Raw genomic sequence first — 19,188 nt, 5'->3', positions numbered from 1 at the left:
TGATTTCAAAGTGGCTACTACTAACTTGGAAAACTAAATACAATTAAGAATACAAAAGCTATATTTGTCTCTGGTCATTTTTTACAGGCTGGTTGCATTTGTTCATGCTTTAGTTTGCCTCCAAGATGAACGCGCATCCATTCCCTACGTCAATTTGATGTCGACTTGAAAGCTCTCTATTATTAGGAAATGTGAACGAAATTTACCATGTAGACGATGGGTGTGTTCCAGAAAAGTATGCTCATACCATCTACTGGCTGATATGGTTATGTCGATTGCAAGTAATTGTTTTAAACGCATTATGAAATGTGATTGTGTGTTATTAACCATCTGACCTGAATGATTTGGACCACTCAGAAATGAAATAATGGTGAAAAAGGTTATTTCAACCCTGATAATAGATTCTTGATATATGCTTTTGGGTTAAATAACGCATTTAAATGCTGTTACCTTACTGATTTTATCAGGTTTTCTAGATCGAAATAATGAATACAAAACTGGTTTTTACTCGACTATTTCCGCTTGGTTCGACTATTTCCGCCAAGGTCTCCAGTCCCTCCATTTTAGGAGAACAGTGCAGAAATCGGTGTTGTTAAGAAGGATTTTCTGGCAATGGACGGGTATGTATTGGCCATCTTAAATATGAACACCGTTTTTGCTTTAAAACATGAATTGTGCGTGGCGAGATGTCGTTTATTAACTGAAGAGTATCTACTTCACCTCAGATGCTAGACAGATATCTATGAACACGTTAGCAAGCGAATTACTTTAGCTAGCTAACTAGCCAGCTAGCTAGCCACTTTAGCGTGGCTAAAGTGAGTTAACGCCTGGCAACATCGGGTGTACTGATAAATACGAAGCAAGTTTGCTACACGGCTATTTAGTTAACTAGTTCAATAAGTAAACGAAGTACGCTTTCTAGCTAACATGTAATTTAGCATGTGTCTAATAGTTCGTGACTTGTTGGCTATCAAGCTAATGAATGTAGTGCTGTGCAATCGTAGGCCGGGGGTTTGTCAAGCATGAGACTAGGGTGTGTCGTCACTTGTCGAGGGATCTTGAGTTGAATCCTTTGTTGATTGAAAATGGAGCTAGTTGGCTAGCTAACGCTAGCTGTCGGGTCAAAGCCGAAACAATCAGCGCTGTCTAGCTGCAAATCTATGGCTAATTGACTTGCACTCCCAAATACCGCTGTGGTCGAATAATTTTAAAGCCAGTGGCCATGTTTTTGTTGACTGTTTAGTTAGCTAGCTAATGTAACACATTTGTGTTGGTGTTGAAAATAAACGCTTGCTAGATCCTTCTGTGGTTTTATTTTACTATCTAGTAAGCTAGCTTGTTAGCTACGGTACAGTAATAGCAATGTAGCTACTAGCGATGTTGCGCTGTTTACGTTTAGTTAGCTGTGTTAGCCGGTTGACTCGTCTACACTGCTGTATCTACGTGCTACATTACAACAGTTGGGGATTCGATGCACATACTGTAGTGACTTTAAATAACGTTACTTTTGCTAGCTGGGTATACAGTCAGGAGCTAAGTGGAGTTGAGGAACCATTCGTGTATGCATCTCCGACGTCACTTAACAGTTTTTATTTTTAAAATGCGAATTTTATAACCAATAGAATTTGCCAAAATGTGTAGATAATTAAGTTATATTGGTGCTGAAATGTTTTTATTTAACAAGAATCACATGTTTGTTGACGTCAGTGCTTCGCGCGCACTCATCGCGGTGTACCCAGATACTCATGCTTTATTATCGTGTACAGAATTGGTTTTGCTAATGACATTAATAATTGTTTCCTTTTTTCAGTATTGGAGATGTTGCAGTTGGCGTAAAGGTAAGGATTGGTCCATAGCCAAATCCAGGACAAGTAAATGTTGTGTACTTGTTTTTAAAGTGTTGATGATTTTTTTCTAAAGTTCAGTAGTAATGCTTGTGACTGCTTATTGTTGGAAAAAGTACTGACATGATTGATTGGATATCTGAAATGGGATTGTTCAAATACTGTGTGCTGATTGTTTGAAAGGCACAACATATGTGGAGTGCCTAGACAGTGCTTAGCCGTAGTATATTGGAAATATATCACAACCCGAGATCGTGCTTATAAACCGGTTACAAACGTAATCAGAGCAGTACAACATCATGTGATGTCATACCCATGGTATACAGTATTACATACCACGACTGTCAGCCAATCATCATTAAGGATTCATACCACCTGGTTTATGAGACCATATACCATGGGTATGATCTCACATACTTTTTTGTGTTATAGTTGTTGGTAACATGTTTATTATATCAGTAAGGCTTCATGGTTCCGTGCATGTATTATTTGAATGTTATGAATATAATAGGTACTGACTCAATGCCAATTTCAAGGAGATAGCATTAATATTCTTCTGCCTTGTGGAAGTTAGCTGAATTCCAACAATTCAGCATTCTGATCAACTCCCCTCTTATAGGCACACTTGCTATGCTGACAAATGCTTTAAAAATTCTATATTAAAATCTTTGAAAAAGGGATTTAGATTGCACAATGAATACCCTATGTTTTTCAGTGCTTGTTGTTAAGCTTGGACAGAAATTGAGTGAACTGAATGATGGCATATAGGAAATGACTGGCACTTTGCTTGACCATGTCTGCTATTCTTTGTTTAAAGAGAGATGAGTGACACCAGTGGTGAAGCATGGTGCTGCTTTTCTGTTTGTCCATCAGTGTAATTTATCAAATTTGGTGGAGAAGGGTTGGCTTAACTGAAGCCATTCTTGAGTAAAATGCATACAGTGCCTTCTGTATTCTGACCCCATTGCTTTATCCTGATTTTGTTGTTCTAGACTTAATCTGTACTTGAATACATTTTGTATAAGGTTTTCTTCCTTTCAGTTTTTTTGCTCTGTTCAGCCTTCCCTCCCTGATTGGTCTCCCCAGTCCCTGTTGCCGAGAAGCATCCCCATAGAATGATGCACTCACCATCATGCTTCACCATAGGTATTAGCTGGTGATGAGTGGTACCCCCCCACCCCACTAGTTGTATTGCCTGGTATTCAGGCCTTTTACAAACCCGATTCCAAAAAAGTTGGGACGCTGTACAAATTGAGTAAAAAAGGAATGGAATAATTTACAAATCTCAAACTTATATTTAATTCACAATAGAATATAGATAACATATCGAATGTTGAAAGTGAGACATTTTGTAATGTCATGCCAAATATTGGCTCATTTTGGATTTCATGAGAGCTATACATTCCAAAAAAGTTGGGACAGGTAGCAATAAGAGGCCGGAAAAGTTAAGGATAAGGAACAGCTGGAGGACCAATTTGCAACTTATTATGTCAATTGGCAACATGATTGGGTATAAATAGAGCCCTTCAGAGTGGCAGTGTCTCTCAGAAGTCAAGATGGGCAGAGGATCACCCATTCCCCCAATGCTGCGGTGAAAAATAGTGGAGCAATATCAGAAAGGAGTTTCTCAGAGAAAAATTGCAAAGAGTTTGTAGTTATCATCATCTACAGTGCATAATATAATTCAAAGATTCAGAGAATCTGGAACAATCTCTGTGCGTAAGGGTCAAGGCCGGAAAACCATACTGGATGCTCGTGATCTTTGGGCCCTCAGACGGCACTGCATCACATACAGGAATGATACTGTAATGGAAATCACAACATGGGCTCAGGAATACTTCCAGAAAACATTGTTGGTGAACACAATCCACCGTGCCATTCGCCGTTGCCGGCTAAAACTCTATAGGTCAAAAAAGAAGCCGTATCTAAACAGGATCCAGAAGCGCAGGCGTTTTCTCTGGGCCAAGGATAATTTAAAATGGACTGTGGCTAAGTTGAAAAAAGTGTTCTGTGGTCAGACAAATCAAAATTTGAAGTTAATTTTGGAAAACTGGGACGCCATGTAATCCGGACTAAAGAGGACAAGGACAACCCAAGTTGTTATCAGCGCTCAGTTCAGAAGCCTGCATCTCTGATGGTATGGGGTTGCATGAGTGTGTGTGGTATGGGCAGCCTACACATCTGGAAAGGCACCATTAATGCTGACAGTTATATCCAAGTTCTATGCTTGGATATGCTCCCATCCAGACGTCGTCTCTTTCAGGGAAGACCTTGCATTTTCCAACATGACGATGCCAAACCACATACTGCATCAATTACAATGTCATGGCTGCATAGAAGAAGGATTTGGGTACTGAAATGGCCAGCCTGCAGTCCAGATCTTTCCCCCAAAGAAAACATTTGGCAGAGGAAGGTGCAACAAAGAAGACCCAAGACAGTTGAGCTACTAGAAGCCTGTATTAGATAAGATTGGGACAACATTCCTATTCATAAACTTGAGCAATTTGTCTCCTCAGTCCCCGAGACGTTTGCAGTCTTTTATAAAAAGAAGAGGGGATGCCACACAGTGGTAAACATGGACTTGTCCCAACTTTTTTGAGATGTGTTGATGCCATGACATTTAAAATCAACTTATTTTTCCCTTAAAGTGAAAGATTTTCTCAGTTTAAACATTTAATGTCATCTGTTGTGTTCTGAATAAAATATAGACATTTTAAACTTACACATTGTTTTTATTCACAATTGTACAGTGTCCAAACTTTTTTGGAATCGGGTTTGTAGTTAGATTTTGGTCTCATGAGACTTGTTAATGTTCTCATGCTCAGAGTCCTTCAGGCGGCACGTCATATGCCTTTTACTCAGGAGTGGCTTCTGTCTAGCCGCTCAACCATAAAGGCTGGATTGATGGTGCTGCAGAGATAGTGGTCCTCCTGGCAGGTTCTCTGCTGAGCAAGGTTGAAGCTCTGTTAGTGGCCATTGGGTTCTTGGTCACCTAACTCATTACTTACACATTCTATTAATAAAAAGAATCCACCTTTCTCCAGCGCTAAACGCTGTGACTGCCCTGTTCTGGCACATTATGCTGGGGTGAACCAATCACAAAGCTGTCACAGAACTGATGCCCGTTAGTTTAACATGTTGACATTTCTGGACAGGGAAACTCGAAATTCAACTTTACATGGATCAGTAAAGGCCAGTAGAAAAGCTAGAGCAAACAACAATGCTGCTAGTGTCTGATTACAGGTTGTTGTTTGATTTGACTGAGTTTGCTATCTAGTAGGTGAAAAGATCAGTAGCCAGCCTGCATGGCAACCACGTTTAATAGAATTAACAATTATTTTCGCATTGCAACATTCAAAAAATAATGACCCGGCTGTGCGTATTGGCACATGACAAAAGGAATGAATGAAAATTGTATGAATTGACTTTAATGAAAATCTTCCAGTCATTGTTATTTTACATATGTTAAGGTTTTATAAAGGCCCGGGCAATGCTGTATCATGAATACAGTCAGTCAAATTGTTTGCCTGGTCTGGTTGTAATTGTTTACTATTTTGTAGGAGGTAGACAAACTGTGGGATGTTTTTAGATCCTGTTTTTAGACCCTTTTACAGTGGGGCTGTTAAACTTAGGTTCTGGGTGGCTTCTGTAGCAGCCAGAACTATTTATAAGAAAGTGTTGTACTCTGCAAGTTGGCCTCTGGGCATTCTGGTATGTTCTCGTAATCCTAAACGTATCCTACAACTGTTGAGAAGACTTGGTATCAGGTCATCAAGATAAGGCTACATTTTAAGTTGTCATTTCTAGCTCTTATGATATCAGAGCAACAGTAATTAAATAGGAAAAAACAAGTGTCCATTCCAGTTAGGACTAAGCCTGTTCCCTTTTATAAATGTGTTCTGATCTTGTACCCTCCTAATCCAGTTTGTGTCCAACAACTGTGTTTCTCTCTGCTGCAAAACAAATTAACTTCCTCTGAGGGAAATACTTTTAAAAACAAACAGTCCTTTGATAGTGTTATTGGGCTTTGCCTTTGTGTTTATTTAATCAATATTCCATATCCAAAAGAAGGTTAGTTTAGATAAACATTCTTTACAGTTTTATTCCCAGCCCGGGTGTGAGTTAGACCTAGTTGTCACGTTTTATGTCAAAGACAACTTTATTTCCCGCAATTTATTTGTGGACTCATGGCCCCACGGGGGTGCTCTGTGTTTTATCCACTCTATAAATGTTGTAGTGATAACACATTCCAACAAAAGCATTTCAAATAAAATTGCAATGTTTGGTAGATTTTTCTTATCTTACCGGGTTTTTTAACTAACAATGTATCCTTATTTGCAGCAGTGACTTGGGGAGTGATTTGGATAAACTACATTACTCATATACATTATGGTTGCCTACACCTTGGGATTTGTTCTAGCAGCCTTTTAGTTACCTGTCATGTGGTCTTACTGCTGCTTCCAGCTAACCTGTGTAATTCTAAATAAAAAAATAATAATAAAAAAAATTCACTCCTCTGTTCTAGTTGAGATGAAGTCTGATTATCGACCAAGCTATGTTTGTAAAGTTTCATGACCTGGTCATGGAGGCTGTTCAATGTATCTTATTTGAAGGGCTCACATTAGAGCAAAGTTATTTGTATCATGTGAGAATGGTAAGCCAAGAGAATGATTGGCACAGGCAATTCTGATTAGGTTCGGCTATACCACAGTCTTACATTGAAACAGTAAGGCTTTGTTTGTCATTGCACCTTATAATGCGGAAGACTATTTGTCTCTCTCTCTGACTGTTCGATTTTACTGTTGTGGTTTTAAAACGTTTCTTGCAGATTGGCAGGACTATTAAAGGGGAACATACAAACTGATCATCAGTAATGAAGTATGCTAACTATGAAACACTGTTCAAATAAACCTATCCAATCAGAAAATGTTTGTCACAGAAAATGCGGTTTGTAGCATGGATTAGAGATTGAGATTATCTGATTGCGACCAATTTTCTTTATTACTTGATAATTCTCACAGTTGCTGGGGAAAACTTGAAATTTCACAGGTATCTAAGACTAGTCCATAAACAATTTCTGTACCAACAGAATACAATACATCAGTGTTTCTATTACTATGTTTTTTTTAATTTGTCAAATTGTTTTGCATTCCACTCACATGAGTGTGATCTATAATCAGGTAACACACTTTATTGTCATACAAAAATAAGGGCGGAGCATGAAAATGGGGTCCCCGCCCAAGGTAATATTAAGAGTAGGATTGATAGGGTTAAACTGATTATGTACTATTATGCCATTGTATTAAAAAAACAATTATAGCAGTACAACATCAGTAACCTGATGAACCACTGTTCTTGGTAGTAGTGATATTCCTGTTTGGCAAATAATGGACTTGTAGACGTAGAACAGGAGAAAATAGTCCCATCTGTCATGACATCCACCCTGCTTGTTCTGAGTAATTGACTCATTCATTGAAAAAGGCATGTTCAAAATAACAACAGTGTGGAGTTTAAGTAGAGGATACAGTCATTTGGTGAGAAAACTGGTGTCATTAATTGTCCATTATCAAGGAAGAAGAGATGCAAATGTTTCACAAAATGTCAAAAGATATATTCCCTTCTGAATTGTCCATTCCAAACATTGTTTGGAGGAGCAACTTAAGTGGATTAAACGCTTGATTGGAGGGGAAAATGTATAAAGAAGTGCAGCAAAGTATAGGATGCTTAGCTAAAATTATATCAAATGCTTTAAAGCAGCGACAAAAAGCTGAAACACGCGGATGAAAACGAGCAACTACTGCTAAAATTAATAGAAGAATTGTCAGAATGGCCAAGATGCAGCCAGTCATCACCTCCAGAAAGATCAGGGATGATCTCAAATTACCTGTGAGTGCTGTTACAGTCAAAAGACGTTTGAACGAAGCGGAGTTATCAGCAAAAAGCCCCATTGCTGAAAAAATGGCATTTGCAGAATAGGTTGAACTTTGCCAAGGCACATTGATTGGCCCAAAGAGAAATGGCGTAACATACTGCGCACTGATGAGAGTAAGATTGTTCTTTTCGAGTACAGGGGTCGTTGACAGTACGTCAGACGACCCCCGGGTACTGAATTCAAGCCACAGAACACTGGAGATGAAGGATGGTAGCGCAACGATCGTGGTATGGGGATGTTTTTCATACTATGGTGATGGGCCTAGTTATCCTATACCGGGGAACATCAGTTTGAATACGTCAAAATACTTGAAGAGATTGTTGCCATATGCCTGAAGATGAAATGCCCCTGAAATGGGTGTTTTCAACAAGATGACAACCCCCAACACACAAGCAAGTGAGCAACGTCTTGGTTCCAGTCAAAAAGGATTGGAGTGGCCTGCTCAATCCCCTGGCCTCAACCCCATTGAAAACCTGTGGGGTGACATTAAATATACAGTGTCTGAATCAAAACCCAAAACTTCTCAAGGACTGTGCAATGTAGTCCAGTCATCCTGTGCTGAAATACCGGTTTCTAGGTGCCAGAGGTTGGTGGACTCGATGCAACGCAGATGCGCAGCAGTTATCAAAAACAAAGGTTATGCAACTAAGTATTAGTTAAGTACTGTTCAGTGAAGTTGGAACTAGAAGATTTTGTTTCCGTTTTATATAGTACATTTTTGGGTTTGAATTGAACAATGTCCACATTGCAATTTTTTTGAACAGCTTAATTCCCTTCTCTTTTGTTCCTGTGAAAGAATAACGCAGACGTAATAAAATCCATAATTAAGGTCTGATATAGCTTTGAAATATGATGTTTGTAAGTGTTCAATTGATACCAGCAGGTGTTAGATTCAGTGATTTCGTTTCCGGTTCCTTGATTAGTGTGGGGTCAAACTTTGTATTTGAAAGGAAAGCAGTTTTTTTTTTTTGTCCTTTAAAATCAAATTGATCAGAAATAGTGTTGACATTTTGTTAATGTTGTAAATTATTATTGTAGCTGGCAACTGCTACTTTTTAATGGAATATCTATATAGGCTTACAGAGGCCCATTATCAGCAACCATCAGTCCTGTGTTCCAATGGCGTGTTGTTTGCTAATCCAAGTTTATTATTACAAAATCCTTTTGCAATTATGTTAGCACAGCTGAAAACTGTTGTGCTGATTAAAGAAGCGACAAAACCGGCCTTCTTTAGACTAGTGATATATCTGGAGCACCAGCAGTTTTGAGTTCGATTACAGGCTTAAAATGTCCAGAAAGAAAGGACTGTCTCCTGAAACTCATCAGTCTATTCTTGTTCTGAGAAATGAAGGCTATTCCATGCAAGGAATTTCTAAGAAACTGAAGATCTCGTGTACGCTTTGTACTACTTGTTTTACAGAACCGCGCATGCTTACTCTAACCCACGAGTCACCGACCCGTCGATCTTGGAAGCATTTTAAGTCGATCGCGAATAGTTTTCAAAATCAGAGGGAAAAATAAATATATATTTATGTATTCATTATTTATTAATTTAATATGCACCATGTGTGAGCCTATTGTGTGCAGTAAATGGTGTCTAGGGGAGGGAGAGGCTGTCCAATCAAATAGCCTATAGTTTACATATGAAAAGCTCTCTCTATGTTTTCGGTTCTGATGGAGTGGTGACGCGTTCATGTAAACGGCACCTAAAAGCTGTCTCAAAGAACCAGCAAAAGTAATGATTATGAAAATGTAAAATATTTCAATGAGACGTTTTAATTGTTTATTAATAAACAAATGTTTTTTTTGTGTCGGCTGCAAAGATGAAGTTGATGATACTGACCCGCGATCTTCGCAGAACGCGCCGGAGAGTTATATACTATTTGTATAATAAATATTTTGCTAGTGACTAACAGGCAACAAAGAATGTCAAACTACATTGTGGCCTCGTTTTTTCATAATTGTTTGCAAGTGGTAGATCTTGGTTTACATTTGGACTTGGGATGTGATCTTAGGCTTGAAAAGGTTGGTGACCTCTGCTCTAACCAGAATAAAAAGAGTGGGAGGCCCCGGTGCACAACTGAGCAGGAGAATAAATATTAGTGTCTAGTTTGAGAAACAGATGTCTCACAGATCCTCAACTGGCAGCTTCATTAAATAATACCCGCAAAATACCAGTCTCAACATCAGTTGTTAAGAGGCAACTCTGGGATGCTGGCCTTCTAGGCACAGTTGCAAAGAAAAAGCCGCAACTCGGACTGAGTCAGACTGAGATGGGCAAAAGAAAACAGACACTTTATTTTGTTTTACTGCCAGAAACATATAGCCTTTTATTTTTTGTAAACGGAAAACCAAATCGCGTTTATGGTGTACTCCTCCCTCCTTAAGTCCTTGACACCAAACTTGATAGTGGAAACAAAAGTCTGGAGCCAATATTCACATAAATCACCAGTGTGACCCTGGTGCCGGGGTAAAGCACCAGTGGAAATGCTGCATGAGTGACCCCAAACTTTTGAATGGTAGTGTATGGATGAAAGCAAATTCATCTCTATTGAACCAAAACATTGAGAGAATTTCTAAAGCCCTAATTTGTTGTGGGAGAGTGTCATTGTTAATCTGAAATTGCTGAATTCAAAACCAACGGCTGGTGCCACCAACTGTGAAAGTCTGTGGCACCAGCTTCACTAAAGTGAAATGTTTGTCTGGAGCCCTGGATAAAGAGCAATTTGTTCAAATTCACCCACAAAGCAAAAAAAGCCTAAGACTCAGGCCTGTTCGATAGTTTCCTCTGTAATGACTCCAGGCCTTGCCTGACTGTCTCATCAGTCAGTTTTAGCGGTGCTTGGAGCATGTCAGCCACCAACTGCAGCCTAACGGACAGAGGACAGCTCAGAGCCTACCGGGAAGCACTGGGGAACTCCAGATGAAATGACATGTCTGACATCTTGAGACTCTGCAAGATTAAACTGACGAAACTAGAAAAAGAACCAACCTACCTGGTGTTTTATGTCTCCCCTCCATTTCCTCAAACTGTCCATAGAGGCCTGTATTTCATTGTCTTTTTAATGGGCTCTGCTTGCTGCAAACGGAACATGTCTGTTCTTGGAGAGCCATACCATAAGCCTTTATCTATTTGTTTCTTGTTTTCTCCTTTCTCCAGAGAGGATCTGATGAGCTGTTATCAAGCAGTCTCTACAACAGCAGCTCTGACATGAGCAGTATCAGTGGTAAGCTTTTTTTTGGGGGTGGGATCCCCCTTTTCTCACTCTGTCAGCCCAGTCTAAATGGAGACTTCATGAATGTATTTTGATCGGCAAGACAATAAGCAGAAGGATTAATGTATTTGTACGTATTCCTTGCGGGGGGATATTTCCGTATCTAAATAACTTCAGGCTCTGCATTAGTTTGGCACCCACACACAAGCTAGCATGTTACTGGAATAGTGATGCTGTGTTCTCTAGGAGTATTTGTCTTTTTAGCACGGACCGTGTCTAATCTTTTAAAGAGGAAAGTATGGTACGTTAGATCCTGTGGAGATGTTCATCAGTGTTCATTTTATTTCCAAACTTAAAATATTTTGCATTAAGATCCTAATTAGGTTGTCCTAGCCTAATGTTTTCAGCTTTAAACACGTATTGGTGGGACTGACTCAATGTGTTGCCTTCTCCTGAACTAACTTTTAATGAGTTGTGAGTTTAGTTACATGCTTTAACTTTGGTACTCACCACTACATTGTGAGAGAGCATTCAAGTGGTGCTGGGAGTTTCTCAATCGGCCCTTGCTCACTTGGTTTGCTACACGTAGTAACTATAGAAACATGTCACTTTGAATGTGAGTGCTAAATCCGCAAAAAGGTAACAATTATGTTTTCTTTTTAGATGGTACATCTAACGGGAGTGACAGTAAAAAGCTGAGAGTGGAAGACAGGATGGAGGCTGCTCCCTCTCGTGTTCTGCACATCAGAAAACTTCCCAATGAAACTACAGAAACGGAGGTCATTGCCTTGGGGTTACCTTTTGGGAAAGTCACAAATATCCTGACGCTAAAGGGAAAAAACCAGGTGAGTGAGAATAAACGAAGCAGCCATTTTAGAATTTCTGTTACGGACATTCCCCTATCACAAATATAAACGCAACATGCAAAATATTGATCCTTGTTTCATGCTGTGAAAAGATCCTCAATGTATTCCCAGTCATGTGAAATCCAGTTAAGTTCTTAATTTCAATCAGCAGATGTATTTTTTTACAACAATTAAAAAAAATATTTTTTTATTTTTGTTCAATATACTATTTTTGTTTTCCTTTTAAACCAGTGATTTTCTTTTAAGTATTGCATAATACTGGATGCGTGCCGGATTTTTGTTTCTGGTTCATTAATTACCGTATTTCGTTGATTTGTATTCTTGTAATTCAGTTGAACTGCCCTGTAAACTCAATCATACGACTCTGCAGAACGTCATTGGGTATGTAGCACAACGGGGAACTTGAAATTGCTCTTCCTGTCCTCAGGCTTTCTTGGAGCTCGGGACAGAGGAAGCCGCAATAACCATGGTCAACTACTACTCCACTGTCACACCCCATGTCCGCAACGTCCCAGTGTTCATTCAATACTCCAACCACAAAGAACTCAAAACAGATGCTGGAAACCAACGGGCCCAGGCAGTCCTGCAGGCAGTGTCAGCGGTCCAGGGGGGCGGTACCCCCACATCAGGCTCCACAGTAGATCTGGCTCTAACAGCTGCATCCAGCCCAGTGCTCAGAATAATAATTGACAACATGTTCTACCCAGTCACTCTGGATGTACTGCAGCAGGTAGTGTACGGTCTCTACCGACTCAGATATGCAGTGCACATTCTTTGTTGCACTCCGTTGTGCATAAATGACAGCTACTTCTGCCCTTGAAAGTGGTTTAATATTGAAATCTTCACAGCTCAGTTGTATTTTCAATGTGGGGCGAGAGAAAAAATCCTGTACTGTTATTTCCCCTTTTGTCTGCAAGATCTTCTCAAAGTTTGGTACGGTCATGAAGATAATCACATTCACCAAGAATAATCAGTTCCAGGCCCTGCTGCAGTTCAATGACCCATCTACCGCACAGCAAGCCAAAATTGTGAGTAGTCGCGACTATATCAATCTGATTTAAGAGACCCCGGCCTTCCTCGGACCCCTGATGGCTGCTCATCTCACCGCCAGAGTTTGGAATGAACAGTTTTCTTTATAATGTCATTGCTCACTGGTTTATTTGTATACTTGCTGCTTTTAATGTTTTACTTTATGAAGAGCACTGCTGAGTCTGCTCTCCACGTGCAAATAAAATCGCAACTCACGGTTCCCCTTTCTTTCACAGGCTCTGGACGGCCAGAACATTTACAACTCCTGTTGTACACTCCGCATCGACTACTCCAAACTGGTCAACCTGAATGTCAAGTACAACAACGACAAGAGCCGCGACTACACTCGGCCGGAGCTCCCGGCCGGGGACGGCCAGCCGGCCGTGGATCCCAACATGGCCGCTGCTTTCCAAGGCAAGGACTCCAGTTCTCTGCTCGGTAAGATCCCAGGTACATCCCTCTCTTTACCTCTTTCCTCTTGTCATGGCATTGGGGGCTCTTGGGGTTAGGGGTCCGGGTGGTGTTGGCGGCTTGCCGCTCGCTTAAGGGGGAGGCTGTGCTTTGTACATATTGTAAAAGTCTGCTTCTGTCCAGTCTCTACTCATGTCGTTTAACAACACATGTTTAGAATTTGTGTGGAATCGGTCTGACTGGACAGTCCGGTCTCTGCCAGGGTACATGTTTTTTTTGTGTGGACCTGAGTAAAATATACCGACGACTGGCGCTTGGTGACATCTGTCCGCCCGAGCGCCGTCGTCCCTAACCGGCCTGACCCCTCTCTCTCCAGGTGCCCTGAGCCCTCTGAATGCTGCGGCTGCGGCAGCTGCTGCTGCAGGGAGGGTGGCCCTGTCAGGCCACTCCGGCTCCAGCGGGGTGCTCCTGGCCTCCAACCTCAACGAAGAGGTCAGTGCCCCTCTCAACTGCCCCCACCTCCACACATAGGCCTAACACCCTCCCCCGTCTAGTTCTCATTTGATTCCCCTTCTGAACTCTCTCGCTCGCTCTCTCTTTGTGTTTCTCTCTTTTTTTTTCTCTCGCGCTCTCTCTCCCTCGCTCTCTCTTTCTGTTTCTCTCCTGCTCCATGATGTCCAGGTCTGCCAGTTCAGACTGAGCCCCTCTCCCCAGATATATCAAAAGGGACACAAGTCTATAAACTAATTTGACTTTGACTCCTTTCTAACCTCTCTGCCATGTTGAACTGACTGAAGCTGGTTAACTTTTTTTCTTCTCTTCTCTAAGCTTTCCTATCTGGCTCAATGTGTCATGATGGTTTTGTCTTGTCTGAATCACTCACTATTATTCTCCCGCTTTCATTTTGCAATACATAACTAAAACTAAATTGTGGTTCTTTTCTCTCTTCACTCTCCTGGCTTGAGCACTCTGTCTCCCTTCCTAGTATCAAATCTCCGACGGAGAGACCCTAAATTGTGTGTGTATCCATATACACATGCAAAGACATTATAAATATATTTGCCCTCATATGACCCACATGTACAGTCTGTCTGTGTTTAACATGACTTGTGAATGCCATAACTCTACCAGGTGGTTTCATGTCTGTTCTCTCATGTCCGTGCTATAAAAACAGATTTGACTGCTTGGTCTTTCGACTAATTGTCTTCATTTCATACTCTGTATTGCCACACTTCAGATGACATTTCCTGAACGTTAATCTCTTGCCTACTGCATGCGTTTGTTTTCTTCATTGCTAGTTAGTTCTATGATTACGGTGTGATTTATGATTTGACATTGAATGTTTGTCCAGGGCTTGATTACATTTGTCACAGTTTATTTGCTTGTTTAGTTCTGACTAAGTACATGAACCAGCCATTCTGACCTCCTGCATTTCCAGTGTACTGACCTGTTTTTTTGTCCCCCTCCCTTATTTTTATTTTTTTATACATTTGCATTTCCCTCCCTCCGTCTGCCCCCGTCCCCTCTGTCCGTCCGTTTGTCTGTCTGTCTGCCCCCCCCCCCCCCCCCCTTTCCCTGTAACCCTCCTGTTCATGCTTGGTGCTTGAACAAAACCTGTTTCCTTGGACCTACCTAAAACCCCAAATTAACTGCCTTGAACCATGCTCCATGACCACCTTCACCATTCTACGGGAAACCACCCTCCGTTATGGATGATCTGTCAATCTCCGCTCTCTACCTCCGCTCCGACTCTTCTACCTCTCTACCTGTCTTCCGCTGCTTGCTCTTCTCTCCTTCTAAAGATGGTTACGCCCCAAAGTCTGTTTACCCTGTTCGGTATGTTAATGTTAGCTCTCTTTTGATGTTTATTTCTGTTACAAAGAGATCATTCAAGGTTGTTTTTTTTTTTCTTTCTGTTATGTTGGTTTGGTCGTTTTTCAGTCTCTCTTTAAATTGATCCATAGCGTTCTGTTAATGCATGGTAAATTGGCATGAACAGTAGTTGGATTTGCCAAACATCTCACAAAGCTTTTTTAACTTCTTTCAGTCTCCCACATACACTCGCACAAGCACACCTTGGCAACTCTTGTTTATTTTTTGCCGATTTTAATTCTGATGAATGATCTCTATATAGCCAGTCTCTACACTCTCTCTCAATCTTTCCTACGACTCTTGTCCTAACTGTTTTCCTCACTGTCTGCTCTTTCTCCCCTCCTCCTCCTCCCTCCGCTTCCTCTTGTCTGCTCTTGGCTTTAACACAGGGGTTTACGGGGATTGCCAGAGGGTGAAGATTCTCTACAATAAAAAGGACAGTGCTCTGATACAGATGGCTGATGCCAACCAAGCCCAGCTAGGTAAGATACTCATCCATGATGCTTCTGTTTCCCCAACTGTCTGTTCAGAGTGGATCTACATGTCTAATGAATCTCCACAGGCTAATTTAGTAACTGTTGATGAACAGGCTACCGTGTTAGCATGGATATTTGGGTAGTTTTGGGGAAATGTATCAGGTTACAACCTATGTTTACTTACTAAAAAGACAGTAAAAAAGTTTACATTTCCATTGTTATTTCGGTGATTTCAACCACCTGGAAGCTCGACCAATGGAAAAAACATGTTTGTTTAATTGATTGTTCCCCAGCTGTCTTATACTGCAGTATCAACTATTATGATGCCCAGCGATGTTCAATTGCTAATATGTCTGATATTTTATTAATACCACAGATTCATTGTTATCAATATGCTTAGTGCCGCACTTATAAAATAGAATGTACACTGTGTGCCAACTGTTAAAAGTGGACTGTGTGGAGTAGGACTTTGTGAGGTATATGCCATGGACCCAGCAGGCCTTCCTCTGTGGACCCAGGTCCGGTCCATGGACCTGAAAGCAAGATTATAATTTTCTTATTTCATAGTCCCTGAAATGCTGAGCTTGTTTCAGATGGATGGAAGAGAAGGCTATCTCTTCGCAGGGAGGTGGGGTTATGGATAGGCAGCGATTAGCACTAGTCCATGAGCAACTGACGTTGGCATGTGTTTTTTATTTTTGGTGAATTTCAGTCTGTACGATGGGGAGCTTGTGCAGACAAGCTGTAGTCAAGGTTGATCAGTTCTCCAGCAGGAGGTGCTGTCCAGCCATGCTTTTTTCCTGACTTGATATAATAGAAGTACTTAATTATTCATAGGGTTGCCCAATTGACATTTTTTGTTACCGTTATGACAATCCTCCGGTTGTTTTTTTGCCAATTTGTTTCTGGTTCCTGCGTTGATTAAACCAGTTGGCACCCATTGGTTGCTTAAATTATTATTCCATTAATTTGAATTATATTCCGTCCTACGCTAGAACATCTTTCTGGGTTGTCTCCACTTATTCAGTGTTCCACATTCAAGAAGCAAATTCTAATATTTAGACCTAACCTCAATTTGAAAGACGTTTTCCTGGAGTGGGGAACGGTCTTGGCAATAAACTACAGTGGTAAAACACCTAATACAAATACTGTGCTTCTAGCCATGAGTCATCTGAACGGTCAGAAAATGTACGGGAAGGTGATCAGGGTGACCCTGTCCAAGCACACCTCGGTGCAGCTTCCCAGGGACGGCCTGGATGACCAGGGCCTCACCAAAGACTTCACCAACTCCCCGCTCCACCGCTTCAAGAAGCCCGGCTCCAAGAACTTCCAGAACATCTTCCCTCCCTCCACCACCCTCCACCTCTCCAACATCCCGTAAGTCTACGACACAGACCAGAGATCAGATATCTGTACCCCGAAAATAAATCCTCTGGTTTGGGTTGGCTGTGCACCCGGAAAGCTAAGTTGACATGTTGTTTTGTCCAGTGCGGATGTAACCGAGGAAGACCTCCGACTGCTGTTCTCCAATGCCGGAGGCACTGTGAACGCGTTCAAGTTTTTCCAGTAAGTCTTCTCTTCTTCCATCACTGATAGTGACTGAGCTTGAGCTCTGGATTTTGTTGTGAACGAACTTGAATTCATTCAAATGATTTCCGTTGTGCTTTAGGGCTTGTTTCAGGGGTACTGTACCATGGCTGACTCCGTGCTCCTCTCTCATCGCAATGTTTGTCACCATCTTGTCTTCTCAGGGATCACAAAATGGCGCTGCTCCAGATGTCAACGGTCGAAGAGGCCATACAGGGTCTGATTGACCTCCATAACTACAACATGGGAGACAACCACCACCTGAGAGTCTCTTTTTCCAAGTCCACCATTTAAACCTGCATAACGAGTCCTCAACATCCATCGCGTTGTTTCCCAAGCAGCTCTTGGCTGGTGTTCGTTTACTCTGTCCGGACTCCGATGGACCACATTTTGACTTTTTGACCTCATTGTTTTTCATTCTACTTTCTAAATGTTATCAGTCATTCCTTCAGAGAATCACAAACTAGAAGAAAAAAAAAAACGGGAAATTTTATCCCTTTCATTTGATCCAGACCGATGTGTAAGTCCCATTCCCCATTTGTATAGAAGGCAAAGCCTTTTCCACCGTCTCCTCATTATGGTGGGTGGATGAATGGATGTTGGCGCCTCTTTTTATTGTAATAAGTTAAACAAAATGTGCCTTACCTGACAATATCAACTCTTTTTACATCTAAATATTACATAAATCCCTGCAGTCTGATTTTGAGGCACATTAATTCTGATGTAAAGTGTTGTATTTTCTCCCATGTGTGATTGTATTTTTGTTTTACCACCCAAGATGTTTTGCCTTTTCAATTTTTGCTTAAATTCGCTGTGGTTGTTGTGGAGTGGGGATCAATAGGAGGTTTGTTCATCAGATGAACAAACACATGGTTTGTTCATCTGAATTTTTATTTTTTTTAACCCTTTTTTTTTTTAGATTACTTGGACCATGATGTGTAAAGTTATTCGCAGACAGACAACCAGTGTTCCTTTAATCCTTTTTTCATATGTCCAGTTTAAAAATTGTTTCCCCATTTTAGTTGACACATCAACCATTTACTAAAATAGTCTAAATGTTTCAATTCTTTATAGGTGTTTTCCTTTCCTTATCTGCTTTCTATTGCAGTTTATTGATGTACATGGGTAGGAAGTGAGTGGTTTTCTAAGCATGTACTGCCTGGTTCATGGAATAAAAAAAAAAGACATTGTGATACTTAACTCATTTAAACTATATGTCATCACTGTCATAATTAAACATTATGACCATGTTATGATGTACAGTTCAAAAGGTTTTGCATAATCTTCTGTTGCATGCATTGGAAGAGGCAAACAGGAGAGAACCTGTAGTGATGTCAAATGTGTTGCAGTTTACTGAAGAGGGATAACCCTGGTTGGGACCAAAGTTTATGTGCCTTTAGTCTTAATTTACATTACATCATCAAGGAAAGGAATATAATTTCAATAATCTGGTCTTTTGTATATCTGGAAATGAGATCCAGTACCTTATTCTGAAACACAAATTCCACAGTTATTTTATGCTGATATACATGTCATACCCACTTGTTTTATGAAGAATCTCACAAGCTCAAGTTTCTGGATAGATGTATCTAAAAAAAACAAAACAAAAAAAACATCAGATTCTCTGTCAGTTTAAGAGAAAAGTCATGTATATTTTCTATATTAGTTAATTTTTACATCTAGAAATGTACGATTCAGATATAGTTTGTAAGTGGCACAATTAAAATAATTTTCTAACAAAGTCGGGAGGTTTGGTCTGACTTGGTTGTGTGATTTTGATTTTCTTTTTCCTCCCTCCTCTCTCGTGTGTACCCTGCTTTACCCCTGTAGCATGCATCAATAAACTCTTCTGTAGCTCTGTATTCACCTCTTCTGTCTCTGCCGCTTGCTCGTCTTTTCTGTCCAGTCTTTCTTCCACTATGCTTCTTTTCAGTTCTGTCCCAGGGTGAAAAGGTA

The 19,188-nt window shown here is 40.7% G+C and overlaps 1 protein-coding gene across 2 annotated transcripts; it reads left to right on the top strand.

Annotated features, from left to right (window-relative positions):
- The first annotated feature begins 545 nt into the window (after positions 1-545).
- On the top strand, positions 546-18,973 carry ptbp2a (polypyrimidine tract binding protein 2a). 2 transcript variants are annotated; one of them, XM_010891135.5, is made up of 13 exons: positions 546-620; positions 1,811-1,838; positions 10,937-11,003; positions 11,655-11,836; positions 12,285-12,587; positions 12,775-12,885; positions 13,123-13,324; positions 13,674-13,789; positions 15,100-15,133; positions 15,559-15,651; positions 16,806-17,022; positions 17,134-17,211; positions 17,397-18,973. In XM_010891135.5, the coding sequence occupies exons 1-13, from the start codon at positions 613-615 to the stop codon at positions 17,524-17,526; spliced, it is 1,569 nt and encodes a 522-aa protein (XP_010889437.1). In that variant the 5' UTR covers positions 546-612; the 3' UTR covers positions 17,527-18,973. The 2 variants fall into 2 exon arrangements, with proteins under 2 accessions (XP_010889437.1, XP_010889436.1); XM_010891134.5 differs by having other exon boundaries at positions 13,123-13,336.
- The last annotated feature ends 215 nt before the right edge of the window (positions 18,974-19,188 follow it).

The sequence above is a fragment of the Esox lucius genome, chromosome 21 (genome assembly GCF_011004845.1).
Source record: "Esox lucius isolate fEsoLuc1 chromosome 21, fEsoLuc1.pri, whole genome shotgun sequence".
Classification (NCBI taxonomy): Eukaryota; Metazoa; Chordata; class Actinopteri; order Esociformes; family Esocidae; genus Esox; species Esox lucius.
This window is presented reverse-complemented; position numbering and strand designations above follow the sequence as displayed.

Coding starts and splice junctions, on each gene's coding strand:
- ptbp2a (XM_010891134.5), top strand. Junction 15,652..16,805: donor TGCCAACCAAGCCCAGCTAG/GTAAGATACTCA, acceptor CTGTGCTTCTAG/CCATGAGTCATCTGAACGGT. Junction 17,212..17,396: donor AACGCGTTCAAGTTTTTCCA/GTAAGTCTTCTC, acceptor TTGTCTTCTCAG/GGATCACAAAATGGCGCTGC.